Here is a 26841-nt window from a genome sequence, read left to right as displayed (position 1 = left end):
CTGCTGATCCCTGGGCAGGCAGAGATGCAGTGAAACAGCTCCTGTGGGGCCATTTCTGGGCAGGTGCAAAGGCCTGGGGAGCTGCAGAGGCAGAAATGAAGGTGCAACTGAAACCTGAGAAACCACTGGGATTTCTCAGCAGCTGAGTGAGGGTTCTGAAACCATTCTGGATTCTGATTTACACACCCAGATCTTTCTTTGGCTGTAAGAGGACTTGTGTGGACTCACCCAGGTGTGCTGCCCTCACCCCAGTCCCAAAACCCTCCCACTCCCCAAACTTAATCCAGACTGACACCTTTAGGGCTCCAAAAAGAACAGCAGGAGCTGCCAGGGACAGACTGTGACTTTATTCTGTCTTTCAACATAGCAAATGACATCTTCTCTAATATCACTGCAAAAATACTTTGCCTGGGTTAAAATAGTCTGTATATACTGTACAAAGACATAAGATTAATATCTCTTCCTATAAGTACATTTATACACATAAAACAGCATAAATTAGAAAAGGGACAAATGGGTATATAAAATTCTGGTTACATACAAATCTGATTAAATTAGCATTTACACTGTGGTTCTAACATAGAGTTTGTTAAATAGAGCCATGTGCATACAGTACATTGACACCCCACCCAGACACAAATTAAAACAGGGGCTAACAGGGCCAGGTGTCCACTTACACAGAGGAAAAAATCTGGCCCACCTGAATTTTTTTTTTTTTTTTCTCATCTCGGGGACTCACAGATCTGTTCTTCGAAATTCCTGGCTTTTCCAAAGCACCTCCCAGCAGCTGTCCTAAGCGTGGGTGTTTTGCTTCTCCTCATGACCTCTTCGCCTTGCCCGGCTGACCTCCACGGCACAAGATTATCTACCAAAATCAAAACAGAAGGGCCTTACTTTTCCCAGCACCAGGGAGTGTTTCCAGTTGGTTTTACGCACATGGGAGGAGCAGGGGGAGGGATGTCCCGCAGTGTTTTACTTTCCATTCAAAGGCAGATTGGTGAGAGGTTTATTTATTTGCTCTCCCCCTCCCCAAATTTACAGTCCTGGGAACAGGAGCCATCTGGATCAGTGATAAGTGGCTCTGGCCTCTGGCTGGCACTGGGCTGAGCAGAGCCAGGCTTTGGGGAGTGCAGTTCCTGGGGGTGAAGTGCATTTGCCTCACTAAGTGCTCCCAAAAAGCTCAGCTCTGGCCTGGCTGGAGGGAAAGGTTCATGCTGGGCATCGCTCCGGGGTCTCTGGATGGATCCCAGAGTTCGACTCCAACAAGTTAGACAGGATTAGGGGAGGGAAAGCCCAGCCTAAACACCAGCAAAGCCTCTGAGGGAAAGAGTAAAGCAGGAACAGAGAAGAACAGGCAGCAGCAGGACCCTAATTCACCTCCATCAGCTACTCCTGCCACAGAGATCCTGGGTAAAGTGTGCCCCTGCTCCTGATGAGGCGTGGGCAGCCCTGGCACAGATCTGTCCCAGCTCCAGCCTTGCCAGACATGACCTGGAAGGGATGTGAACCCCACAGCTCCTGCTGCACAGGGTCTCTGCCAGCTCCTCCTCCCAAGTCTGCCTCTCCACGAGCTGCAGGACCATCACTGGCCAGGTTTCCAGGCACAAGCATTGACACTGGATGGCACAACTCCCAAGGGACCTCAGATAATGTACTGATAAGCTGGGCTTAATCCTGCAAGCCCCAGCTGCCCAAAATGCCAGGCTGAGCTATAAGGGCAGGAGCCAGGTTCTGCCAAACTCCCTCATCCCCTATGACACATAATTACAAGTAGAGCCTCAGTGGAAAATCTGTGGCCTTTCCTCTGCTACCAGCCAGCTGTTAAAAAAGAATCATTTAAAATAATTAAGTGTCCATATCCATGCAACAGAATGAGGGAAACACCATCCAGCAAACAGCCAGGAGGAATCTGGGCCAATAATGCTTCCACAGAGCCAGAGATGTATCTGCAGCCTGGCTTGTTGTATCAAGATCTGTGGTCTGGAGCAACAGAAGGGTGTGTGGACCCCAAGATAGGGCACTGATTTCTGCCCTGTTGTAGATCTCCCTGGATTTTTTTCCCTCCAACAGGCAGCAGCATCCTTTGGCAGCACAGGAAACTGCACAAACTGTTTTGGAGCAGCCAAAAAATGATGGGAAAGAGATGGTTTTTAAGAGTGATGGAGTATCAGTGAGGGGAAGCTGCCTTTGAAGAGCTGATTGCAGTCTCACTTGACTTAATGAAATGGCTCTCCTGATAAAACCTTCACCTCTGGGGCCTGCAGCCAAATGCAGGATGGATCACCTATGCCTGCAAAGCACTGACCAATCTGCTGAAAGAAATTATCCTTCCTACTGGATCCCAGGAGTTTTGGGCAGATCCCCTGGTTGCACTCCCCAGCTGCACACAGGCTGTGCTGCTTGCAGAATCCTGTAGGATTTATTTTGCCAAACCTCACAGCACCACCCCAAAACTGCAGTGCCCTGCCTGGCCCAAAACACGCCCCAGCAGCTCCCTGCACCACTGGAAACCTCACTCCCTGCTACACCCACAGAACAGGGGTGGCTGCTCAGGCAGGTGAGCAGAAAACAGCCCAAATGGCCACAGTTTTGTAGCCAGAGCTGGCTTTGCCCTTCCCACCCTGTAAAATCTTCTGATCCTGCAGAGTGAGGGCTCTGCAGCTTCCTCCCTGCACATCCAGCACAGCACCCTTGGCTTCAGCCCCTTGTCCCCCTCAGTAACACCTGAGTCCTTCCTGCCCAAGACCAGCAGTGACTTGGGAGTGCTTAATCCACCCCATCCATGCAGGAATTGTCACTGAACTGGTTTAACCTCCTTCTGCAATCCTGGCACCACCAGCAGCAACATCCACGTTCCCTCTTGTGAGGCCACTTTTTATGAGTCCTCCTTGGGCTCCTCATCTCCTCTCTGATCTGTCTCTCCTTCCACTTAATGAACAGGCAGTGTTTGACAGATTTTATGTCAGGCTGAAGCTGGTTTTCCTCAGTCTTTAACAGCTGAGCCTCTGAAGTCTTGCTTGAGGTCAAGGGAAGACAAGAGGTTTCAAAATGGGGAGAAACTGTGGGGTTTGAGCACTGCTGTTTCTCCAGAACCATGTCTGAGTTCAAAGCCATACCATGGGCTGCGGGTGAATATTCCATTTTGTCACAAGTTTTGAGGTTTTGAAAAGTCTTTTTGTTGCACACTGGAAAACAAACAAAACCCTTCCCATGTTTCCGCAAAGCCGAACGCTGTCAAAACATTTTTGTTGGATAAGGTCAGGTTTTCTCCCCCCTCCTTCTCTGCACAGGAGTGACCGATGCCTGAAACCCCCTTCACTGGGACTGGAGATCTCAAGTGCTGAGAAAACAGCCAAGTCCAGTAAAATCCAGAATATCCAAACATCCTGAGTGCTCCCACTGCGAGGGCAAACCCCAAACCCAAGAGCGGGGCTTTATCTGGAAGCTCCATTTGCTCAGGCACCGTTATCAGGGAGTATTTTTGGAAAGCACCTTCCCTTCCCACACCACCTCCTCCCTAACAATACACATGTCACTGCTCTGTCAGGTTAATGACAGGATTTGGATGGATCAAAGTTCATTTCATAAAGCACCTGCTGTGCTACAGCAGGGGTTTGGGGCTGCTTTCATCCAGCGCAGTCCCAGCAGGACTCATTCAGGAGCAGCGTGACTCCTGCGTGCTGGCATTTGCTTGTCCCCAAACCATGAGTTCAAGAGCAGGTTTAGCAGAAGGAAACAAAGGATTTCTCTCTGTCCCTGCTGCTCCTTCCAGGGGCCTGGGCCACCACCTTCTCTGTGGGCACAGCGAGGGAGACATTTTAAATATCCTTCTTGAGTAATGGAGTTGGTCAAGTGGGAAATTCCTGCTCCCAGTTTGCAGCAGGGAATGTTGCAGGTAAGGAGAGAAATAATCTGAGGGTTGTGCGAGTTGAGCTGGGTTTAGGTGGTGCTGGCTCAAAGGGAGTCATGAGCCTGCCTCCTTTTATCTACCACTTTGCCTCAGCTCAGAGGAAGGTGCCTCACAGAGGTCAGCTCAGCACATGGAATGAATCCTGGGATAAGGTTTGTACTTCCTCCTTTTCAGGCAAAACTCCAACAGCAGGATATGTAAAAATGAAGTAAGGAATTCCAAAAGCCTGCCAAGGCTGCAACCTGAAATTCATTACAGTATTCTGCTGCATTACTGCTATGAAGACACCACTGATTACAACCAGATCATAGCACACACCAACATTTGTCCACTTAGGGGTTAGATACTTAATTAATGAGTGTGGAATAGGAAAAGGAGCCAGAAAGACACTGCCAGGCTGAAGTTAGATTGAAAAATCCACTAGCTCCTTCCAATGGTAACTGAGAAAGTGCCACATAAAAATCATAAAATGGTTTAAAACTCTGCTATTCCTTTCATCTTTGTACTTGGAAAAGGAGTTTCCTTCTCAGTTACCTTGGAAATGAAGAGACTGGTGAGGTTCAGGTATGTTCCAGTTGCATTCCATGAACTAACACAACTGACTGAAAATGCAACGGGGTATTAAGTTTTTATTTCTAAATTGTTCCAATTAAAACTATTCCTGGTAATATTAGAAATCTGCTCAAGGCACAAAGGTTAGGTCTGGATCTGAACACCATTCAGTAAGTTTGTTCAGATCACTCTCTGCTTAGGTTTGATCATTTTTGCCCCATCCCCAGCTGTCATTTTCCTGGCACTGTCCCTAGAACCCATTCAGTTATTTTAGGCTTCACAGTGAGCTGGGACAAGGAGGGGGCAATGGAATCTCTTCTCTGAGAGGCTACTACTTCCTTCTTAGCATGAGGGCTGCACTGCAGGTTTAGGGGTCCCGAATGCTCACAGGAGGAAACTCATTCTCATCATCCAGACAGACCGGTCCAGTTGCAAACTCGTGCTCCGGGATAACCTCCCCCCGCAGGGCTCCGCCGTCCTCCGAGTAACCTGGCCAGGGGAAAACACCAAGTGTTACTGCAGGAAGGGATGGGAGGAGGCTGCAAACAAGCAGCAGACACTGTTACCACCTTTTTAGCACTGAGCTGCTTCCTCTGGCTTCATGGACTGAGGAAGAGGAAGGTGTCTCCATGGATACTGTGGATTATGGATGAACTGCATGGCCAGCTCCCATGGCAGCAGCTTTCCTCCTCCTGCCATGAACCTAAGCACCAATTTCAGAGTAAGATCTGCGTTTGTATGTGGATCTTACACTTGGCAATATAATGAGATAGTCACCCAGTCTTTTCCTGCAGCAGTTTAGTGCAAGGTGTACCAGCTTCAGAGACTCTGTGGCAATCTCACCACAAAACCAGTGAGCCCTGACTTCTACACCCATGGTTACAACTCCTGGAAACCACCTGGCAGCAGCTGCTGTCTGCCAAAGAGTGGTTCCTGCTCTGCCTTGTGGCACAGGGAGCAGAGCTGGCACAGGAAGCAGAGCAGAAAACTCGTGCCCTGTTTTTGTGGCAGGGGATGAACCAGGTGAGCTCCGAAGTCCTGCTGCCCCAGCGTGCAGTCACGTGTGATCCTGGATGGGCCCTTGGAATGTGGGACACTTTCCACTTTGCCCCAGGTGGTATTGTGGCTTCTGCCTGAGGAAGGGCAGGTGTGGTGCTCACCTGGCATGGTCGAAGTTGAAGGCACTGTACTTTGTCTGGCTACAGTTGCTGCATAAGATTGAGGTACTGGAGGCTGAAGGTCGTTTTCTTTGTTCTCCTCCATCTTTCCTGAGCCAAGCAGACTAATTGTACAGATCAAGAGAGGAGAGAAGAGTTAGTTCTGATCCTGGCTGTTCCTCCCCAGCTCCAGCTAAGACAAGCCCATGCATCCACATCTCCTCGAAGCACATCACCCATCCCCATCACTGCATGCAGCAGCCCCGGCAGTGCTGTGGACAGGGGAGCATTGTGCTCCACAAGGAAAGCAGGGGGTGAAGAAGGAGATAGGGGAAGCACCACTTCGGCTGGAGGACAATGCTGGCATGGGAACAGAAGGGAAGAGATTGACCACAAAAGCTTTAGGTTACAAAGGCAAACAGTGTTTCTAATCACAGAGGGGGCTCCGAAGGGCTTCCAACAGGAGCAGACTAGATGGGAAAAGCAGCCCTGGCTAGTTTAGGATGGGGTTTGAGCAGAGATATCGTATGATGTAATGTAACTCATGACCCAAGGGCCCTTTTCAGCCCTCTGATGCTCAGAGGAGCCCACATGACAAGGCTGGGGGCTGCGGGCGGCGCGCGCTGGACAGCGCAGCTTTGAAGTGCTTTTGTTTTGTGGCTTTTCCAAAAGCTGCTGGCACTTTCCTGGCTGGCAGCCACCTCCCGGCCTGGAGCACATGTAACATCTCACCCCACCCCAAAGGCTTCACATCTGGAGCCAAGCAGCCCAGATGTGTGCGGGGGGGGTTACGTGCTTAATGGGATTTGCATATGGCCTGACCAGCGGCGGGGGAGGCTCTGTTTTCACAGAATCCCAGAATGATTTCAGTTGGAAAAGACCTCTGAGATCATCGAGCCCAACCTCTGACTGATCACCACCAGCCTGTCACCCAGACCAGGGCACTGAGGGCCACATCCAGTCGTTCCTTGAACAACTCCAATAATGGTGACCCTACCACCGCCCTGGGCAGCCCCTTCCAATGCTTAACAAACCCTTCCATGAAGAAATTCCTCTGCTTTGGCACTGGGCTTTGTTCACAGAGCTCACAGTGTCACTCCACACCGTCCTACCCCCAGTCAGCTCTCCAGCACCCACTCCAAGCTGGAGAAGGTGCTCTGCTCTCCTGCTACCACGGTGGTCAGAGCTCTGCTGCTGGGGCATCTCCTAAAGCACAGCCTGCCCAGTCTAAGCTGGGACGTCCCACAGCTGCCGCGGCATCTGAGATGTCTCAGGTTTCTCCTGCAAGAAGCCCTGTGTCCCTGCCTGCTGATGTAATTCCCAGCCACATCTGTCAGATCAGGTAGCTCCAATCAGTTCTAATTTTCTTGTTCAGTTTCTAACTTCCAAACTCAGTTCTAACTTTCTTGCTCCTACAGCTCCATTTTGTGCTGCCAGGTTGAGATTTCCCTTCATTTCCTAAAATATCAGCTTCTGTATGAGGTGTGAGTGGAGGTAGAGTTACCTGTGATTTTTAATTAGGACACACTCCCCTCCATCCTGTGGGTCCAGGTTATAGATGTAGAGATGTCCATCCGACGTCGTCACCAACAGCCGAGGCAGCTTCTGAATCCTGGTGGGAAAAGCATCCTGAGGCCGAAAAGCTCCCACACGGAGACACAGCAGCACCCACACCACGTGCTCTGCAGGCAGGGGGACGAGGTAAGGCTGGCCTGGCCCAGGGGCAGAGGTCAGCAGGGTCACTACGTACGTGGACAGGGCACAGATGTTCCTCTGGCCAGAGATGTTCAGCCGGACGGTGGCAAAGGCTCGGTCCTGGCTCATCATGCCCGACACCTGGGCAGGGAGGTAGTTGGTAGCAGCCTGGAACATCTTTCCCATGTAACCACTCCAGGTTGGAGGCTCCTCTGGCCGGCTGAGGGGGTCACAAAGCAGCGTCAGTGGGGTTACCATGACCAGTGGGACAAAATATCAGGAACAGACCTGATCTCACGTGGGTGAAGGGTTTTCTGGAGCACCTCTACATTGTGCACCAGCCTGGCTGGAGAAGACAGGGGACAGTGGCACGTAAGAAAGCCACAGAGGCCTGGAGAGGCCGAGAGCAGGGGTGCAGTGTGTGGCTCTTCCAAAGAGTGAGTCCCTCAGGACACAAAGACACTGTGCAGCTGGAATTGCTCATGGAGAGCAATTGTCCTCCTCATGGTGAGGACATGGAGAGCAGCTGTGTAAACACAGACCTTTGAGGCAGAGACAGCCGTGGGACAGGCAGGTTAAGCCAGGCTAATCCCTCACCTGTCTGTGAGATGCTCCAGTTTGAAGATGTGCACGGTCTCCGTGTTGCTGGAAGCACAGAGGAATTGGGAATCCATGCTGAACACCAGGGAGCTGATGTTCACATACCTAGAGCCGAGCAAGGACAGCACTGGTCACTCCCACAGCAAATCACTCAAGGGGAGCTGCTGGCTTTGGCTCACAGAGGAGTGGATGGGTAGGAAGGAGTCCCGTCCATGGTGAGAATCACCCTGCACAGCTGCTGCTGAGCCCGTGGGCTCACTGATGAGCCATTCCCTAATCCCTTCGCTCAGCAGGGCTGGGGGTAGCCTCGAGCTAGTGACAAACAGCCAGAGAGGTGGAAATGTCCTTGCTCACAGAGCTGCCTGTGGAGGGAACATCTGTGCCAGCCTCCCTCCAGCTTCTGGTGCTGCAGAGACCAGGGAGGATATCCAAAGTGCTGAACAGTGGGATACAAACAGCATCTCCTGCACAGGTTCAGCAAGAATGAGGTCTCTGACAATTTTGGGGACTTCATAATTTCAAGTAAGGAAAAAGAAAAGACAGAATAAATGGAGTGACTCCACATCTGTTCCCCGTTCTGTGACACACTGGAAGGAATCAATGAGCTGGGCACAGCCTGGTACAGTGACATTTCCAGCTGATACGTTTGCTCTTGTTTTCCTTCTGCAAAAGATGCCAAAGCCACCAGGATCTGACGTTTCCCTGTGTCCCTGTGTTTACATTTCGGCTCCGGGAGCCCTCCGTGTACTCGTCACTGCCAGAAGAATGAACTGACCTTTTCATCCCTCGCCGGAATTCATAGAGTTTTTGCCCCCCAGGAATGGAAAATACACGAATAACTGTGCCCTGCAAAAAATGCAAATGGAAATACCATGTAGGAGCAGGCCAAGGAGCCCGAGCCCTTTCCCTGACACGCCCAGGAAACTCAGGATGTGCAAAGGCTCCTCCTGTTTGCCAGCTGGGCTCAATCTGATCCGATACACTGAGCAGTCAGCGGCCCTTCTGTGCTGGCTGTGTTTAAGAAGGGGCAGCTCAGGGGTGCTGATGCAGCCCTGGGCAGAGGGAGGGTACTTGCAGGCACACTCACTCACTTTTTCAGAAGCACTGGCCAACTTGGAGCCGGTGGAGTTGAAGGTGAGAGCAGCCAGAGGCCCATCGTGGGCAGGAATGGTGCAGGCTGTTTTCTGTAGGGCACAAGGGAACGTGAGTGCAAAGGGACGCGCTGGTCCTTGGACCGGAGTGCAAAGGGACACGCTGGTCCTTGGACTGTGTGAGGGCAGGGCGTTCCTGCCTCGCACCCTATCCACACCTGCTGATATGGATTCACGGGATCATCACGTGCTGATGATATCCCTTCAACATCCTCAGCAGTTTATCTCTGCCCTGCCTTGAGTTCATTCCCCAGCTATTATGGCCACTGTGATTACAGAACACTCACCTCAGGGGCAGAGAACCCCAGCTCCCCGCCTCTCCAGGGTTCAGGATTGTGCCTGCACCCTCCCCAAAGCCTGGCCCTTCCCTGTCGGGATGAGAGCTGGCTTCCCTGCAATTCCTTGTGCTGCACAGCAAGTCCTGCTGCAGTGACACCACCCTGGTACCTGCAGGGAGCCCCAGCCCTTGCAGCACCTCTTGGAGCAGCAGCATTTTCCCTGTGCTCTGCTCCTCCCCTGCTGCAGATCCTCAGCTCTGGCTGCATGTACGGAGCCACCAGCCTTATGTAACTCAAAGCTCTGGCATAAACAGCAGATAATCATGACCCTGCATCCAGCCAGGGATTTCCAGATTTCCTAAGGGGACTTTGGACACTTTGCCCTCTCTGTGACTTTGGGTCAGGCAACCCTTCCAGCCCATGGTGTGGCAAAGCTGCTCCAGGTCCTGTGCTGGAGCAGCTCCAACCCCCCTGAACCATGCTGGCCACATCATTCCCATGGGATCCGCTGCTGACGCTCCCACAGCAGCCCCAGTGTCAGCCTGGCAGCGCCCCTGGGCTGCAGGGCAGTGGGTCACGTTTCCCTGAATATCCTGTGCTGGGAGATGCACGTCCTGATCGCAGAGCTGTCTGCTCCGAGCAAGGGGGATACGTCCAGATGTGCCTGCCAGGCAATTCCCTTGCACTCCAGCTCGGTGGAGTGTATTTATTCATCCTTCCCAAGGGCCCCGTTGGCTTTGCTGTGGCTCTGTTTGTTTTCAGCCCCTGCCGGTATCCAAAGGCTGAGCCTCGCACTTACCAAAGTATTTCCGTCGTAAAGCGCGATCTCTCCGCTGGTCGCGCTGCCGGGATAAGCCAAGTAGGAGTTGGCGTGGTTGATGGAGAGAGCACACAGACCTGGCAGGGGGACAGGGACACGGCTGAGGCTGTGAGTGGGGGGAGGACAGCACGGGGCACGGCGGGGGTTCAGGCTCCGGCTCCTTCTGGGACTGCGGAGCGCTGGGAACACCTCGGCCGTGGGGACATCTGCTGGTACGGGACAGAACGGCGGCTGTGCCCTGCCACCCTCCCCGAGCACAAGGAACCCAGATCCGGCTTTTCTGCACGCTCTGGGCTCTCCCCCTGCATTATCTCCCTGGAGAAGGCAGGAATAGGAGCATGAAACAGCAAATGTGGGTCCGAGGGCTGACAGCATTCCTGTTCAGCCACATCTGGACATGTCCAGATGTGCACAGGGTTGGAAGCTCAGAGGAGCGGCCCATGGGTGCAGCTCTGTTGCAGCCTGGCTGAAGGCAGTGCCATTTCCTTCTGCTCTGAATGGAAAAGGGAAGCAGAGAAAGACAAAGGAAATGCGCCAGCTGTGCAGGGAGTTTCCTGCCGACAAGGAACTTGAACGTAGCGAAATTTTAAGCATAGGGGGGATTCTTCCCCGTAAGAGCCAACATGAGCACAAAGGTTCCCAAATTTTCCTTTCAAAGCGGGCAGGAATTACAGGATGAGACAGGGACGGATGATACGTGTGTGGGTACATCCATCCGCTCGTCCCCCAGCTGACCTCGGAAAAGAGCATCTCTTCCTGCCTCTCTCCCCGCTGCTGGCTGAGGATGCAGCCCGGTGAATCCTGTCACACACCAAACGTGCCTCGCTCGCTTCCTGCCCCACATCCGTGTGCTCACAGCCTTCCCAAACCCAACCCGAGGCTCCAGCACGACCTGAGCTTCCTGACGCGCGGCGGGGTTCCCACCTAACCCCTCGTGCGGAGGAAGCCGCGGGGTTAAAGGCGGCGGGACCGCGGGACAGCCACACACCGCACGTAGATGGGACGTGCCGTGCCGTGCCGTGCCGTGCCGTGTCAGGACACAGCCCTGGCCCCCGCCCAGCAGCAGCGGGGAAGGATCGGCCGGAGCTCTCGTTTTAGGTCATTGTTTATAACCAAACAAACAGACCGCAGCAGAGCCAGGAGCTGCAGGATCAGCCAGAGGCCCCAGGGATCCGCTCCCCGTCCATCCAGAGGCATGCACATCATGCCAGCAGTGGTGTGCCGGGAGAGGCACGAGGAGCAGGCAGCAGCAAAGCGCGGGCAATTAACAGGCAATTAAGGAGGGAGGGACGGGAGGAAGGCAGAGATAGCCCAGACAGTGCTGCTGTGATGAGCATCCTGCCCTGTCCGGATGGTGATCCCCCGGCGCAGGCAGCTCGGGGGTTCGGCACAGCCCTTCCAGACGGGATCAGGGAAGGCTGGAGCTGAACAAAGCGAGCTCTGAGCGCCGGCGTGAGTCACCCGCTCCCTCTGCTCCTCTGGCCGGCAGAGCAGCCGGAAAACCAGGCCAGGGGAAAGAAAACACAGATGTGAGTGTACTGGGCTGACCTCAGGGACACACAAAGAACAGGGACCACAGGGCCACGGGCAGCCTTTGCAGATGCTCCTCTCGCCTCAGCAGCAGCCCCCTAGCCATGGTGAGGGTTGGTGCTTGCAGCGGTGGGCTCAGGCAGGCTGGCACTGCTCAGATGGCACCTCTGGGAGTGCCACGTCACAGGTGGCTTCCTCAAGCAGCATGGAAAAATGCTACTGTGTCCGGGAAGCCTGGCCTTGCCCTCAGGTCAGCAGGTACAGGGACATCCAGGGCTTGGAGGGAGCCACACAAAGTGGTTTCCAAAGCTGCAATCACTACCAAGACGTGCCCCCAGAGCACACAAGTCACCCCAAGCACTGTGACCTCCTTGATTCAACTCCTGCCACTGATGTGAATCACATGAAAAACAACTGTCTTGGACACTGTGGGCATTTTCCTCTTCTACGTGGAGGAGGCTGGATCAGGAGCCAGGTGCTGGCCAGGAACAGCCAGAGATCTCACTGTGACCGGCCAGTGTGGCTGCAGCAAACCCTGGTCCTGCCTGTGCTGCTGTCACTGTGCCCAGGGCACACACTTTAGTGGGGTGGCACATTTTCCATGTGCTCCTAAACCCCTCAGCACAGATTCCCACTCCTAAACAAGCTGCACAAAGAGCACTGAGGCTGGACTGCCCTGACCGACTGGACACACCATCCTTGGGGTCAAGCTCGGGACCAAAGCAGGTGGCCCAGGGACAACAGGGGCAGTGCACTTGTCACTCAGCTCATTTCAATGACAGCTGCTGCAGTAAAAGGGATTTAAAATACTAAGCCCATATGAACCTTGTGATCTGCAGCATCCCAGTCCTGCCCTGCTGCTCTTAAACCATGACCTGATCCTCCAGCCCCTCTGCAGAACAGCTCCAGGCCTGGGTATCCCTGCCCATCCTGCTGCTGGGCCTTCTCAGGAAGGTTTTAAACTTTAATTATATTTGTAGCATTTAGCATGTTTAATCCACACAGAGAGCCCATCTGGTGAGACCTGAAGTAGGTCAGGGGAGCTGCTGGCAGAGCATCCCTTGAAAGCCCCGAGGCCAAACGTGAGCACATCAGCAACTTCCCAAGCACCCAGCCATGAAAGGATGCTGCAGCCCGAGCAGGACAGCACAGCACCACGGGCACCTGGCCAAGCTTCCCTCTCTGCTGCTAAAAATAGCCTCTCCCAGCAGCAGGAAAGCCGGATTCACCCTGTGCCACACACACAGGGATCTGTGCTGCAGCCACCTGCCCTGCCCCTCGGCTTTGCAGCCTGCATGCAGCCATAGCAGGTGGCAGCTCCTGGGAACTCCCTGGCAGGGATTGGTGCTGTGCCTGGCTGTGTGTTCTGTCCCCAGTGATCCCTCTGGGAGCTGACACCAAGGGAAGTCAGACCCTTCTGCCCATCTCTGCTCTCCTCTGATGCATCTGCTCTGGACAGAGCAGGGGTTTGCTCCAGACAGGGCAGGGTTTTGCTCAGGACGGAGCTGGGTCACAGCACCAGGCCTGACAGAGCTCAAGGAGAGTTTGGACAATGCTCTGGGCACAGGGTGGGATGTTGGGATGCTGCTGTGCAGGGCAAGGAGCTGCATTCAGGGATCCTTGCAGGTCCCTTCCAACTCTGCTTATCTCTGATTCTCCCAAGCCTGTCTGACCTGCCTCCATGCATTTCTGACTTCCCAGTGCTGGATTAGGATGCACAGGCCTCAGGCTGGTTTAAATTCTAACAATGCTGTGGCTCTCCAAAGCTCCCTTTCACACAGCTCTCCCATGCTCACCTGTTGTGTTGGGAGGTGTATCCATAATAGTCTTCAAAAGCTTCATGTCCTTGATGTTATGGATGTAAATGGACTCTTCCAGGCACACCACCAGCCTCTGCAAGGACACAGGAGACATGCACAGAACCCCACCAGCAGTGCTCCACACTTCCCAAACCCAAACCTTTGCTGTCAGACAAACTTAACAGGAATTTCCCACACTGAAATGGAACAGAAACGTGATCTCGTCTGCTTCTCCATCCCCTCTCACAGTTGGGTTTGTACGACTCTTGTTTTGAGAGTTTTTGCATCCAGTCTTGCTTTAGAGAGAAGGCAAAACACTGTGACTTCCCTGCTTCTCTACATCTTCCACATCCCCAGGAAGACCCACCAGGGTTACACTCCACCACAGGCCTTGACTGCCACCTACCCTTTTCTCACCCCAACTTTTCTCTGCAGCTCTTGACGAGTTACCTTTTGATCACAAAGACCTGACTGCTTGTCAGTGTGCCTCCAGATGGCAATGCAGGCCCTTTGCCCTGACTGCTTCCTGGTTTGGGAGACAACATGGAGGTGCTGGGTCTGCCACTGCTGCTAAGCTTAATGCATCTATCCAGCACATGAATGTTTCTTTTCCCAGTTGGTGTCAGCAGGGAAGACTGCTTTATGTGACCTGCAGAACTGCACAAACACAGAGCTGAGACACATTTGTCCAGGTGCAGTCACCCTTGCACCATCTTGGCTGAGGGGCTGGGATTTCCCAAGTTCAGGTGCTTGTACCTCTTCTGCTGACCCTGCCAGGAACATCTAGCCAGCCATGAGGAGCTGCCAAGCCAGGGGGAGGCAAGGCAGAAAGGCAAAGGGAAGCCTGATGCTGTAATCTTAGCCCTGGGCCAGCATCTCTGTGGCCACTCAGCTTTGTGTCTCAGCTTGGTCCAGATCCCTATGTGTTATCACGGAGGCTTTTTGTACAGAGGCTTTTTTGGGACCAGGCTTTGGGTCTGGCTGAAGGGCTGAGCTTTTTAAGTCCAGCAAGTGCACAACTTCACCTCCCTTAGTGCCAGGAGTCCAGAAGCACTACAAACATCCCAATAAAAGCCTAAGCCCAGACCCCATCCATCCTGAAGTTGGAGCACCGAAATCCATGTCCAGGAAGCCTCCACCTCTTCAGAAATGAGGCCACTTATTTAGCATCTAAATGTGGAGCTTAGTCACCAACTTGAAACACCCACATTAAAAATCTCTGCCTTGCTCCACCATTACTCTCAGATCAAACTCTTTCCCACTTCTATTCCTGCTAACCACAGCATCTGGGGCTGTGTCACAGCCATTTTGCATTTCCAGGAAGACTTTGCCTTTTCTACAGTAAGAGCCATCCACTTGCAAGCAGAGGAATATTTATACAGCTGATTTGGGCAAAGCCACCATGTGCTTTCCCAGAACGGGCTGCTCTTGATGTCCAGGTGAAGGGAGGTTTCCAGATGATGGCAAAGCAGCAGCCAGAGATGCTGGCACCCACAGGGACAAAATCCAGGAAAGTTTGGGATGTGAAGAGGCAGAGGAGGTCTGGACAAGCTCAGCAGGAGCTGGAGAGGGCTGGTTCACCCCTCCTGGCCTCCATGCAGCCCTGTGGCCATGTGAGGGTCACTGGGATGGGGTTTATCCTCACTGTGCACACAGACAGAGCCTCAGAGAAGGTGCTGTGATTGCTACACGGGGTCAAGGCATTGCTAATTGTCCAAAATGTTAGTGCCCACCAGCTCGTTCTGTAGTTTGAATGGATCAGGTCAGATAGCTGAGCTGTATTTGCGGGCTGCAAGGGTCTGGACACAGCTAGATAAACACCTCAAACCTCTCCGAAGAGCTCAGCAGGGTTTCAGCAGTGAATGAAAAGCCAGGAGCTTCCCAGCAGTCCCAGAGCACAGCCTGATTCCCCACTTTGAGACAACTCAGGATTTACCTTCACACATTCAGAGTTATCGTGGAGCTTGGAGCTAAGAATTCCCACAACAACAACTGAGGGATTTGCTTGTTTGCACAATGAGGACTTTTTCACAGAGAGAACAGATTGAAACATGCACCTTTTGTTTGAGACCTGTTCCTGGTTAATTTGTCACCATTTCCCTGAGTTAATGCCTTGTCTGGGATTTGTCCTTCTGGGAACTCCCAGTGGAGTGCAGCTTTCCTACAGAAGCTCAGGCAAGAGTTCAAGTGTCACATGCAGAATCTGATGGCCACCAGTTTAAATCCTGAATGTAGACTGAAATAATGACTTCTCTTCAACCTACCCAAATTGGGAAGGTTTAGATGGGACTTGAGGAAAAAGTCCTTTGTGAAAAGGGTTATTAAGCATCGAACAGGCTGTTCAGGGCAGTGGTGGGGTCACCATCCCTGGAGGGATTTAAAGAAATGTGTGGATGTGGCACTTTGGAACAGGGTTTAGTGGTGGCCTTGGCAGTGCTGGGGAATGGTTGGACTTGATGGTCTTATTGGTTTTTTCCAATCTAAGTGACTCTTTGATTCTGTGTTTCTAAACATCTGTAGCATCTTCAAATCCCTCCAGGTGTGTGTCTGTGGCACAGCCAGAGGATGAGCTCAGCCCAGGATTTGAACCCCAGCTTATGATGCAGCCAAGAAACATGGATGCAAGGCTGGGACTGTGCATCACCTCCAGGCAGCACATGGGGAGTAGCCTGAATGTATTTTATTCACACCAATCTCCTAGAGCTGCTCAGCAGAACCTCCCAGTTTATTTTTACACGCACACATCTATCTGCAATTCAAAAGAAGTCTCTCTTTTGCCAGTTTCACTGTAAGCTTAAGTGAAAAAAATCAATTTGGGACAGATTTAATTGTAGTGCAGGAACTCCTGGTCAAAGACAGCTTTCCTGGAAGCTCAGCCCAGAGAGCCTCACTGCAGGTCTCACTGTTGCTAACTGAGGAGAGGCTGATTATATACAATTACCCAGACTGCTTATTTCTTCATTGTAAAATGTCCTCTGCTTCTTAGGGCATATACTTGGAAAATAATTATGGACAAAAAGAAAAGATGACTTAAAATCCTCCAAAAGTGCTCAGGGCTGTATGAGGCTGTGTCACATCAGAGAAGAGCACTCTAAAAGCCTCACTGTAAGTGGCCTGAGTGGTTCTATACCTTTAAAACCTAAACGAGGCTGTTAGCAGTACTTGCAAAGCAGCTTTTTGCCTTATCCACGGAGTTCAAGTTACTCCTGAACTTTTTGCAACCAACTTTGAAGGTCTCATTTGCAACCAAGATGGCAGAGGTGGGCCTGAAGCCAGGATGTGGAATCCAAGGGAGGGAGGAACCTGAAAAGGTGTTTTTTTGGCAGAGCTGTGTCCTGAACAGGCAAGAAGGCAGATAACAAAAAGCCTTTGAGTAACTGCCACCAAAACAAGGCCTGGGCTTCATTTTCCTGAAGGAAACAGTGGTGGCAGAAATCACAGCCCTGCAGCTCCTGTCAGAGGCCTCTCATGTGAGGCTGGGAGGAGAGCACAGGCACCCACCCCTCCAATCCCACTCACAGCCTCCCTGCAAACCTCCCAGGCTGCTCCCTGCTGGAAAGGCAAAAGCAGCAAAGAGCCAGAGTGGGATGAGTCTGGCTAGCCCCTCTCACCTGCCGGTTCAGCCGGATGGACAGGATTTTACTGGAATAGCTGTAGTTGCAGATCTCTGTCCCTTTCTTGAAGTGGTAGACATTCATTTGCTGTGGCTTGGCATGGCTGACCACAACCACAAGGCTGCTGGAGAACAGACGTTCCACGATGTAAACATCTGGGATTTCATCTGGGCACACAAGGAGAGCAAGGCAGAGCCTTCAGCTTGGCTTGACTGCAGCAACAAGACTCAGCTCAAGAGGGGACGGGGTGGGGAGGATCTGTGCTAAGGTGTTCAATATCATTTTTGTGAAAAATTTCTCATGCCTGGCACAAAGCAATTAGGTGGGAGCAGGAAGGGTAAAAGAACCTTTCCCTGAAGGCAGAAATGAAGCACCAGAGAACATATCCACTGGATGAACATACCCAGTTCTCCTTGACAGTGCTGCTGTGCCTCTCTCTCCTGGGCAGGACCCAGCTGAAGCTACTCCTCAGGCCCTCCAGCTGCACTAGAGCCTTGGGAAGAGGAGCTCCCTGCCTTTGGTCAGGGGAGTTTCCTGGGGAAGTGTGAGAGGTTTACTGAGGTGAGACAGGAGCTGGCTGTGGCTTGGCATTTCTTCTGTGTGGTGTTTGGTTTCTCCCAGCCTCCCTGGGGAAGCAAACAGTGGCTGCTGTGTCTTGCAGTGACTGTGTCTGGGACGGCTCCTGCTGTGAGGAGAAAGCACCAGGCAATGGTGCTGGTGGCTCTGCACCTAAATCCCCAGGGACTGCAATTTCCAGTGTGCCCAGCCCTGAGTGATGCTCACTTTGGGCAGGGCGGCACTGGAGGAACAATGGCTGCCCCACAACTGAAATGTGGGACTGGTTGTGCCTCAGCCCATCGCCCTGAGTGTGTCACCAGCAGGGACCTGTTTCCCTTTGCCTGACTCTGGGAAAGGAGCCTGGACCCTGCTCCAGATGAGGCAGCTGTGTCTGACTGCTGAGGCTCCTTCTGCAGCCACTGAGAACATAGCCAGTGATGAACAAACCCAGCTGGGAAGTGTTATCTTCAGTGCAGCTCAGCTGAAGCAGCCTGGAGTCCCTGCTCCATGAGGCCAGGCTTGTTTTGGGCTGTTCAGTGTGTGCTACATGCTGCTGTGAGCACAGCTAAGAGCTGCAGGCCTGCTGGGAGTGACCTTCTCTACATGGAAAACCTGTTAAAAACATCTTGCTTGTAAATACCACACTGGATTAAAAGCCTGGGAGCTCTCCAGCAGCTGGAAGCATGTGGGCTGCTACTCATGTACCTGAAACATTCCAGTGGGAAACTGCCTCTGAATGCTGGGCTGCAGCACAAACTGCTGCTGCCAGGATGGCAGCAGTGGAAAAGAACTGGGCTCTAACAAAGGTGAAGGACTCTCACAAATTTCAGGTGCTGCTGGTCAATATTCCTCCCCAGGAAACAGGAGACTTACTGCTTTCATGGACCTGGTCCAGTTGCTCCACAGAACTTAAGGAGAAAAGTTTGTATCCAGCTGTGGTTCCAATTGCCAGGGAGCTGCAAAGACAAAGCAAAAACCTGCTGGTTCAGAGCTGAAGCCCTCCAAGTGACAGCAAGAGTCCCTGCAGGGATGGTGTACTGGTTTTGACTGGGATGGGGATTTTTTGCCATATTAGCTCGTACAGGGCTGTGTTTTGGCTTTGTGCTGAACACAGGGTTGATAACCTGGAGATGTTTTTGTTATTGTTGAGCTGTGCTTGCACAGTCAAGGCTTTTTCTGCTCCTCACCCCTCCAGTGAGGAGGCTGGGGGGGCACAAGGAGCTGGGAAGGGACGCAGCCAGGACAGCTGACCCCAAGTGACCCCAGGGACATCCCAGGCCATCCAGTGTCAGGCTCAGGGGATAGAGGAGGAGGAAGGGGAGGACGTTTGGAGTGATGGCCTTTGTCCTCCCTGCTGTCCTGGGGATGGCTGAGCCCCTGCCTGCCATGGGAAGTGGGGAATTAATTCCTTGGTCTGCTTTGCTTGCATGTGTGGCTTTTGCTGTAATTATTAATCTGTTTTGATCTCAGCCTGTAAGTTTTCACACTTTCACCCTTTTGGTTCTCTTTCCACCTCACTGAGTGAGGAGTTGGCTGGAGTTAAACCCTGACATAGGGGAAATGAGTAGTTCCTGGCACAGTGGGCTGTGAAGGCACAACTTCAGTTTCCAACCTAAATAATACAGAGTAACAAACTCAGGAATTCGGTTCTCCCTCTGAGGCTGTTGCATCCTACAGAAGACAAGTATCTCTCTGAGAGAGCAAACTCATCCTCTCCTACGGCCCTGAGGCTGCTGGAGGAACAAATGGGTACAGATCTACCTGGGAGGATGCAGACAGGACCCGTGGGTCACAGAAGGGGCTGTTTCCTCAGCCAGGGGCTGATCCACCTGCACTGACACAGTGACTTCTCCGGGCTGGGGAAGCTCTGCTCTCACTGTTAAGGGCAGTTAGTGGGCAGAATCTTGCCAAGCGCTGTCTCTGCCCAGTTCCAGATGTAGTAAGCAGCGAGACCCATGTCTTAAAGCAGCAGCCAGCCCATAACAGCAATGCACAGCGTTTGTACTGGGGACGGTGACCAGCAGGTTCACGTCAGCAGCACATCCACATCCCTCAAAGCACCCTTTGTTCGGGCACACCAGTGCAAAGCAGGGCTGCAAAGGAAAGGGCATTTCCAGGAGTGAGTGAGGCCGGTATCTCTGATTCTTAGCTCGTTCCCCACGACCCGGGCGGATCCTGGCTCCGGGCTACAGCTGCCACATCCGCGTGTGGCTCGCTGCTCCGGGGGGTTTCTGCTGTCCCGCTTGGGACCGGTTCTTGAAGCGGAGCAGGTAAACCACAGGGCAGCGAGGCTGCGAGGAGCGCGGCTGGAATTTATGCCGGGGTGGGGCGGGGCTCTGGCGCAGCTGCTCGCCGGGAGCCTCCGGGGGCTGTCGGTGGCCCTGGGCAACGCCGCCACCTCGCAAGTGGCCGCACAGCGCTCAGCAGACAAAGCCCGGGGAGAGCGCCGCTGCCGCGACGGTGCCCAAAGGCTCCCCGGGCTGCGGGGGAGGCAAAGCCCGGCGATCGCTCTCAATTCCGCCTCCGCCGGGCTCGCACAGCCCCGGCCGGGGCCGCGGTGGGTGCCCGCCCACAGCCGGCGGGGCCGGGGCCGCTCCGGCCGCGATGGAGCGCCCCGACCCCGGCCCGTGCGGGGAAGGAGGGGGGGTTCCACCGGGCCATCCCTGTGGGGACCCGCCCCGCTCCGGGCCGCGGGGCCGGACCAACCCCGCCCGGCCGCCGTCGCCCCCCGCCCCGCGGCGGCCGCCCCGCTTACGTGCAGTCCTGGTTGTAGGAGAAGCAGCTGAGCGCCGCGGGCGCCCCCGGGGCCTCGGCCGCGGCCTCCATGGAGCGGGCGCGGCGCCTCGGCCGCTGCGGCCCCCGCGCCCGCCGCGGCCCCGCTCCGCCGCCGCACGGGCGGTGCCGCCGCCCATTGGCTGGCTCGCCGCTGATGGACGCGCGGAGTGACCTATGGGGTGAGGAGCAGGCGGGGCGGGCCCGCCCCGCGGGGTGGCGGAACCGCCTCCCATTGGCTGGCGGCGCGGAACAGCTGCGCGTGGCCACGTGGTGATGTTGTGGTTGCATCAGACGGGCGCGGGCCGGCGCCGGGGAGCGCGGCTGGCCGGGCGCGGCTGCAGCCGTGCTGCGAGGGGGACACGGCGACAGCGGGCTGCCGGAGGGGTCGGGCTGGCCCTAGGGAGGGCGTGGGCGAGGGGATGGGGCGGGGAGAAGTGGTGGTGACACGGCTGACCGGAAAACAAGTCAGTCTGCCTCTCCACTCCCTTGGCTAAACAGCTCTTTGAAGAGTTGTTTTTCTCTTTTTACAGCATTGGCATCCTGAAGCTAACAGCATTTGTGCATCACTCCTGTGCTTAACACCGCTGCTGCCGTGGGGGGTCAGATCTACCGGGGAAAACACAAAGGAAAAAAACCTCCGAGCCAGTCACTAAATGACAAATATGCCAGGAGTCAGTGCAACGACATTAGCAGCGCACAGAAACGCCGGGGCAGAGCCTGCAAACCCCCTAATTAGATGAGTAAGCCTCATGTGAGTGCTGAAGTCATTGGGCCCAGATCACTTGACGTGCACCGCAGGACTTTTGGGAAAAGCGCCACATGCAATAGCATCTCCGTGAGGCAGGTTCCATGCAGACACATGTATCTGCTTGGATTAATCCCCCTCTGCTGCATGGGGGCCTTGGAGTGCCCACAATATTCCCCTGTGAAGGAGCTGGAGGCCTGCAGCAGTGAAGATGATTGATTTTGGGGAGGAAGTGGGAAAAGACACATCTTCAAAACATCATTTTGGAGGGAGGTGGATGGTGGGTCATCCCTAGGACCCAAAGCACATGAGTGACACTGCAGGGGAATAATTTTCAAGACATCATGTTTGAGGGGAAAACATCTTATTTTCCAAGGGTCCTAGTGGGAAGTTCTATTAAAACCCAAAGATGAAATAAAAAATCTGGTTTTGAATGTCCTGAAACTGTCCCTGTGGATCAGCATAGTTTGATTTTGAAACAGGGATGTCAGACAGGAAGTGGGGTTGTGGAGCAGGAAAAAATTTAAAAAGAAAACAAACCCCTGCAACAAACAAAGCCGGGGAGACATTACCTTGTGTTTAAAAAAAAAAACAACAGTTTCTGAGCAACATCAACAGCTGGATGTTTGCTGCTTGGGCAATCACCATGGTTTTAAAATGAAGCCTTGATAAAGCATCCGAGACTTGGGTAACACAATTATTTTTGCAGTTTGACTGATGCAACCATGTTGGTCAATCCTCCTTTGAGCTCACTGCCTGCAATGGCTGTTTGATCAGCAGAGGTGGGAGAAACAGGGAGTTCTTGTCCTCTGCTGCAGCATGGGAAGTGTGGGTGGCCTTTGGAGCAGTTTGGGTACAGCTGTGTCACCAGGATGGATGTGAGGTCAGGGCAAGCTGCTCCGAGGGCTGGAAAAGCTGCTGTGTGTTGATGAAGCCCTTGGAAATCTCAGCATCTGTGCTCTGGAACTTTGGGGCAGTTGGGTGCTGGGTGTGAAATAGAAGCTGGGGTGCTCTGGGTGGAAACTGTGAGTCTGATGCCTCAGGTTTCAGCTTTTCTATTTTTCACATTCTGGGCTGCTTTAGTGTGTGGGTCTGGGCTTCATATGAGGGGATGCTGGGCTCTCTGCACAGAGCAGGGAGACAAAACAATTCCTTCTCCAGCTGGGCACCAAGGACAAATGATCCAAACCTCAGGCCCAAGAGCACAAACAAGGTGGGCTGGAGAGAGAAAAACAAGCAGGATGGGACTGCATGGGCTGGAGCTGGAATGGGACAATGAACTCCAATGTGCCAATGGAGCAGAACTTGTAAAAGTGAGAGCCCCCGGGAGCGCTCGTGCATTTTGGGACCATTTTGGTTCATCTTGGGTGCAGCCCTGGCTGGGCTCTTGTGCTGCCCAAGGTGGATCCATGGAGGAGATCCTTTGAATAAATCCCTGCTTTATTCTTTAACTCTTTCCAGTCTCTTCTAGGTCAGCCTTCACAAGGCATCATTTCTGGTAAAGAGATGAAGTGTCTCTGGTGCCTCAAACATAAAGAAATAGCTGAAGTGATTTTTCAGGAATACAGCTTTGGAGGGAGGTGGTAATTAGGATAGTAGTTAAATCCCAAGACATTTCTTGGGATCTGAATTTATGTCACACCTGGGGAAAATGGTCTGGCAAGGCCAGCAGAGAGCCCTGCCAGCCACTAGAAGGACAGTCCTTGTGCTGATGCATGTGTTTGCTGGGAAGAATATATCAGGAATCGGCCTCCCTTTCCTGACAATCCTGTGACTGCAATAACTATTGACAGTAACAACCTCAACTCAGTCATTAACTCTAAACCCAGTCCAGAGTGTGACCATTTGATCTTAAATGTTTTCCAGTGCACAAGACATGGTGTGAGGGATGTTGGTTTGTGATCTCCACCCTGGATGTTTGTGCTGAAGCCTTAAAGAGGAAACAGAGGTGAAGAAGCTGGGAAACCAGTGCTGTGCCCAGAAGGGCCTCTCCCAGTCATGGCATCCTGTGTGCTGCCATTCCACATGGGAAGGGTTTTGAGAGCTTTTAGGCTTTTCCCTGGCTCAGAGTTTAAATTCCAGCTAAGTTCTCCCCTCTCAGGTGAAGCCTGCTCCCACTGATAGATCTGGTATTTTAAATCTGCTACAGGAAAATAAAAAGTTCTTGGCAGAGCTAAATCTGTTAAATATCTTTATATCCTTCACTGGAATTCCTGATAACCAGAAACCTGTTTAGGTACTACAGCCTTGTAGGGGATAAACAGGCAAAAGGTGAATGTGTAATTAGGAGAGCAAGTGTTTCTAAGAGCAAGGAAACCACTTTTTCCTGTGGAAGGAGCAGGAAGAGATGGCACAGACATTGCTTTGTTCTTTTTTGTTACCCTTCCCAAGTGTATCAAGCAGGTGGAGGAGGAAGAAGGGGCTGCATCCCGACCTTTAGGAGCTTGAATACACCAAGTGTCGAGCACGAAAGTGCCAGTGGCGGCTGGTTTAGGATCTCAGACAGACAATAAATGCTGCCATCTGGTGCCCCGAGCAGGCTGCGCACAGCCGGGCCAGCATCGCATCGCACACGGCAGTGCATCCACACCGGGCTTGTCAAATCCTGCTCCTTGGATTATCCAGTGGGTTACACTGGGTTCGTTAAATCCTGCTCCTTGGATTATCCAGTGGGTTACACCGGGTTCGTTAAATCCTGCTCCTTGGATTATCCAGTGGGTTACACCGGGTTCGTTCAATCCTGCTCCTTGGATTATCCAACGGTTTACACCAGGCTTGTTCAATCCTGCTCCTTGGATTATCCAATGGGTTACACTGGGTTCGTTAAATCCTGCTCCTTGGATTATCCAGTGGGTTACACCGGGTTCGTTAAATCCTGCTCCTTGGATTATCCAGTGGGTTACACCGGGTTCGTTAAATCCTGCTCCTTGGATTATCCAGTGGGTTACACCAGGTTTGTTCAATCCTGCTCCTTGGATTATCCAATGGGTTACACCGGGTTCGTTAAATCCTGCTCCTTGGATTATCCAGTGGGTTACACCGGGTTCGTTAAATCCTGCTCCTTGGATTATCCAATGGTTTACACCTGGTTTGTGCAATCCTGCTCCTTGGATTATCCAGTGGGTTACACCAGGTTAGTTAAATCCTGCTCCTTGGATTATGCAATGGGTTTCACTGGGTTCATTACATCCTGCTCCTTGGATTATCCAGTGGGTTACACTGGGCTCATTAAATCCTGCTCCTTGGATTATCCAATGGGTTACACCAGGTTTGTTCAATACTGCTCCTTGGATTATACAATGGTTTACACCAGGTTTGTGCAATCCTGCTCCTTGGATTATCCAGTGGGTTACACCGGGTTCGTTAAATCCTGCTCTTTGGATTATCCAATGAGTTACACTGGGATCATTAAATCAGAGAGACATCAGAGAGAGAGTTGAACAACCCTGCTAATGGAATGCTAGAGAAGGGAAAGTGGAGTTTACACTGCACTCTCCTCGTGCTTTGATGAGTTTACTTGTTGTTTCTGTCAGGGCAGATAAGGAGATTTTTCCTCTTATGCAATGGAAAGGTGAGAAGAAAACAGAGAGCTGGATTGGTTGTCAAAAGCCATTCTGAGTTTGGAAGAATTCTGATCACAAGATGCAGGTACCACAGAAGTCGTCACTTCAAAGCCTTCTTTTCTTTTTATATTGTGAATAAATACTGTATTAAATATAAAAATATGGGAAAGTAAAAACCAGTGGACAGAACACATTTGTGAGAGTCACAGACTAGCTTGTCTTGCTAAATTGTCTGGACAGGTTCTAACATGGAGCGGGGAGGGGAAGGGGGACACAGGGGAGATGTGTGTGTCATGTGCACAGGGAATTCATTGCCCTCTTGACGGGGTCTGCTTTGCTTGGAATGACCCCGAAATTGTAAAAGTCCTTGTTCCCCCAGCCCAGCAGTCGAAGAAGAGGTCTGGAATGCGTGAGGTTGAGTTTTTAAGGTTGTTTATTTTCCTTATCTGTAACATTCTCTCTCTGACCTGCCGAGGTCTGTCTAGTACAGAAGCCACGGCAGTCTGCCCCTGAGCCCCGGGCAGCTCCCACATGATATACTCAAAATTACGTGTGGTATGTTTACAGATTTGTGCCAATGCCCACCACCTATGTTAGACAGTGAATCTCTACCTTAAACCAACAGAAAAGTGTCACCATCACAGCAAGACATGGAGGACAAGGAGAAGGAGAAGAAGGCTAGGACACGCCCAAATTCCTCCATCTTGTACCCCTGAATCACATTCTAAAAGCCCTAAAATTCTACTTTTCCACCCTGTGTCAATTCACCTATTACACTTCTCAAACCCTTTTGGCTTGTAATTCCTCATATAGAGTTGGCAGTCTCTCCCACGGGCTAAAATCGAAGCCACAGATGTTTTTGACTTCTTGCCAAGGTCCCCGAGCCCCCTGCCAGGGTCTCGAGACAGCCAGGGCAGCCAGAGGGATGGCCTGGACTCCGACACCCTTTGTTTAAGGTACAGATATTGGGACAGATTCGTGGGCACCCTGAGAGCCCTGTGCTGGCACTGGCATCAGCCAGGGCGAGGGAAGAACAGGAGCAGTCATGGCAGACTCCACAGCCAGTCTGAATGTCACCAAGGATTGTGAGCTTTGCTTTTGATGCTTGTTCCTTTTGTGTTTTAGGTGTTGACCCTGTCCCAGGTCCTGCCAGGAAGGGAGCTGTGTTTGGGAGCAGCCCTTGCAGATGTGCTTGATGAGGTCAGGGGAGAGCTCACAACTCTTAACTCTTGGATACAGCACAAATTGTAATTCCTCTGTAATTATCTAAAGATCAAAAAATGTTGTGACGTGAGAGATCAGAACAGTTGCCTTGTGAGAGGGAGACTGGGAACACACGGAGGTCCTGACAGCCAGAGGAACGTCGGGTTCCCACACAGCCTGGTGTGAGCAGAGCAGGGAGCAGCTGGGAGGGAGAACTTTGGGAGAGGCAGGCTCACTGCCCAAGCACTTAGCACAGAAGATTTATCGCCTGGGGGACTTTCTCCTCTCCCATGCTAAAGGAGACAAAGAGGGGTTTGGAGGAGAAGTGGCACAAAACGTTGGTGTAATAAATGCATTAATAGCAGAGTTCAAACAGAGAATGCAGGGCAGCACCTACACTGCCCACAGCACTGCAGTGCCCACAGAGCCAAAGGAGCCTCCATCCATGTGGATGCCATGTCCTGACTTCTTTTGCCAACCACACTGGATCAGTTCTCCTGTGACTGGCTTGAAGCTTGTTCAAGCAGTTCAATTACTGATCCCCATTACTGGAGCACACAAACCTCTCGTGAGCTTGGATCCATGCTCAGCCCAGAGTGTTTTTATCCTCATCGTGCTGGAGATAGAGTGAGGCTAAATGACTTCCACAGGAGAGGCTGGAAAACAGTAGGAAAGCAGGAATCTAGAGCTGCAATTCTTAATCATCGTGCTGCTTCAGATGTAAGTGTCACAGCTGGAGAATGAAAAAGGCTCTATCGTTTTCCTGTGGGCACACAGCACGGGCCAAGCAAGCCTGAGCTGACATTTCAAAGACCTTTTGTTTTTCAAGTGGGTTCCTTCCATCTGGGAAAATGCTCTATTATCTTGGAGGGAGGGAGGCTGCAACTCGCC

General features: G+C 52.5%; 1 protein-coding gene across 2 annotated transcripts; it reads right to left on the bottom strand.

Annotated features, from left to right (window-relative positions):
- Nucleotides 1–325: 325 nt before the first annotated feature.
- On the bottom strand, nt 326–20577 carry WIPI1 (WD repeat domain, phosphoinositide interacting 1). Of its 2 annotated transcripts, XM_068209997.1 has the most exons (14): nt 20420–20577; nt 18538–18620; nt 17104–17273; nt 13490–13586; nt 10143–10240; nt 9006–9098; nt 8690–8760; nt 7912–8019; nt 7370–7534; nt 7124–7231; nt 5623–5744; nt 4851–4951; nt 3117–3185; nt 326–865 (listed from the first exon to the last, which is right to left on the bottom strand). In XM_068209997.1, exons 1-14 carry the CDS (start codon nt 20488–20490, stop codon nt 818–820), a joined length of 1404 nt encoding a protein of 467 aa, XP_068066098.1. In that variant the 5' UTR covers nt 20491–20577; the 3' UTR covers nt 326–817. The 2 variants fall into 2 exon arrangements, with proteins under 2 accessions (XP_068066098.1, XP_068066099.1); XM_068209998.1 differs by lacking the exon at nt 3117–3185.
- Between the last annotated feature and the right edge of the window lie 6264 nt (nt 20578–26841).

This window comes from Anomalospiza imberbis, chromosome 19, assembly GCF_031753505.1.
Source record: "Anomalospiza imberbis isolate Cuckoo-Finch-1a 21T00152 chromosome 19, ASM3175350v1, whole genome shotgun sequence".
Taxonomy (NCBI): Eukaryota; Metazoa; Chordata; class Aves; order Passeriformes; family Viduidae; genus Anomalospiza; species Anomalospiza imberbis.
This window is presented reverse-complemented; position numbering and strand designations above follow the sequence as displayed.

What these genes read in the sequence shown, in the direction of transcription:
- WIPI1 (XM_068209997.1), bottom strand. Translation starts at nt 20,490, where the DNA reads ATGGAGGCCGCGGCCGAGGCCCCGGGGGCGCCCGCGGCGCTCAGCTGC. An exon ending in TGGCCAGTGCTTCTGAAAAA is followed by an intron (nt 8,761 to 9,005) that starts GTGAGTGAGTGT and finishes CATTTTTTGCAG; the next exon opens with GGCACAGTTATTCGTGTATT. An exon ending in CTGGAGCATCTCACAGACAG is followed by an intron (nt 7,535 to 7,911) that starts GTGAGGGATTAG and finishes TGACCCCCTCAG; the next exon opens with CCGGCCAGAGGAGCCTCCAA.